The sequence below is a fragment of the Cicer arietinum genome, chromosome 4 (assembly GCF_000331145.2).
Source record: "Cicer arietinum cultivar CDC Frontier isolate Library 1 chromosome 4, Cicar.CDCFrontier_v2.0, whole genome shotgun sequence".
NCBI lineage: Eukaryota > Viridiplantae > Streptophyta > Magnoliopsida > Fabales > Fabaceae > Cicer > Cicer arietinum.
In genome coordinates, this window is record NC_021163.2 from 51,420,281 (window position 1) to 51,421,999 (window position 1,719).

Consider the following 1,719-nt stretch of genomic DNA (forward strand, 5'->3'; position numbering starts at 1 on the left):
TATTCATTAGAAGAGTTATTAGGATAAATTTTTTTTTAATATTATTAATTTGATTTTTATATTTTTAGACGAAATTCAAAATATTTATAATTTAAATTTAAAGTAAAAGAATATAACATATTTTTTAATTAATATATTAAAATTATTTTATAAATTATTTTTATTAAAAAAATTATTAAAGACATTGGGTAAAACTCTTCCAGTGCTCTTGACTAAAAAAAATTGTATTATAACCATATAAAAGCAATGAATAATTAATTAAAATTTCTAATTGTGGAAAAAAAAAGGTGTCCACTTTCATACGGCTCGATAGTATTATATAACAAGAAATTGGTCACAGGTCTCACTATCATTCACCTAATTAATCTATTGGGCGATAAAAGATGGTTACCAGTCCAAAATTTCTGTCTTTAATTTTTATGTTACTAACGTTTATTGGTGCTTTGCAGGTCAAGGAAACTAAAAGCTTGTTCCTTCCCAAACTAACCGTACATGTTACCAATAACTTAACCGGTGGTTTGCAACTTGGTGTTGATTGTAAAGACAAAAATACCGATTTTGGATTTCGAGCTCTACACACTGGCGAAAGTTATGACTTTACTTTTCGGCCTAGACCCTTTATACGAAGATCCTTATATTTTTGTTCTTTTTCATGGATTACTGGATTTCACCATTTTGACATTTATGTTGAAACCCGAGATCAAGATGATTGTGAAAAACATTGTAATTGGGTAGTAAAAGAATCAGGGCCATGTAAGATAAAAGCTGGATCTATAGAATGCTTTCATTGGAATCCAGAAGTTGTTTCAGGCGACGGACAACTTAGTCATACTCTTAATGTGTAACATTACAAATATATTTTATTTGGAAACTTATATTGATTGACGAATAAAATAAAATAATATATAAATATAAGTTTCTCTATATTTAATATTTATATACTAATCATTACGATTAGTCTTTTTAATCTTCCTTAATTAGTTAGTTAAATAAGAATTAAACTATGTTTCTCTCAAACGGTTCATTTTTAACTTAAATTTATTAACTATTTGACCTCAATTATTTGTTATTTATTAACTATTTGACGAATAAAATAAAATAATATATAAATAAAAGTTTCTCTATATTTAATGTTCATATACTAATCATTACGATTAGTCAGTTTGATCTTCCTTAATTAGTTAAATAAGAATTATACTATGTTTCTCTCAAACGATTCATTTTTAACTTAAATTTATTAATTACTTGACTTCAATTATTTAGTTAAAAAAATTATATAAATTTGAACATATCACGTAGCTTCCTCAAAATCATTTTTGTTTTAGTGAATAACGATATTCATTAATTCAAATTGATAAATATTACATCGATTAAGAACAATATAATTTAAAGTCGCTAAAACCAAATATATAAGGACGAATACAAAAAAAAAAAATCACAGCATTCATATTACCTACACCTCCAAAGTTGTAACCTTGATAAAGTCAAAATCATTGATTGTATATGTATTGGATTAAAGTTAATTTATTAATCTAAATCAAATGATCACCGTAACAAGATAAAAAATCAAAATAATGTTACACTTGGCGGACGAAATCACAATTTAAGAAAAAATTATATTAAATCACTCATTTCTTATAGACATATAGACAAAGAAGAAAGAAGAACTATGGAAAATAAAGTGTGGCCGTGCAATTAAACAAATATTGTTTGGGACTG

General features: G+C 25.1%; 1 protein-coding gene across 1 annotated transcript; it reads left to right on the forward strand.

Moving 5' to 3' along the window:
- The first annotated feature begins 365 nt into the window (after window positions 1-365).
- LOC101489286 (S-protein homolog 5-like) lies at window positions 366-882 on the forward strand. The gene has a single exon (XM_004514939.3). It carries the CDS (start codon window positions 384-386, stop codon window positions 843-845), a length of 462 nt encoding a protein of 153 aa, XP_004514996.3. The 5' UTR covers window positions 366-383; the 3' UTR covers window positions 846-882.
- The last annotated feature ends 837 nt before the right edge of the window (window positions 883-1,719 follow it).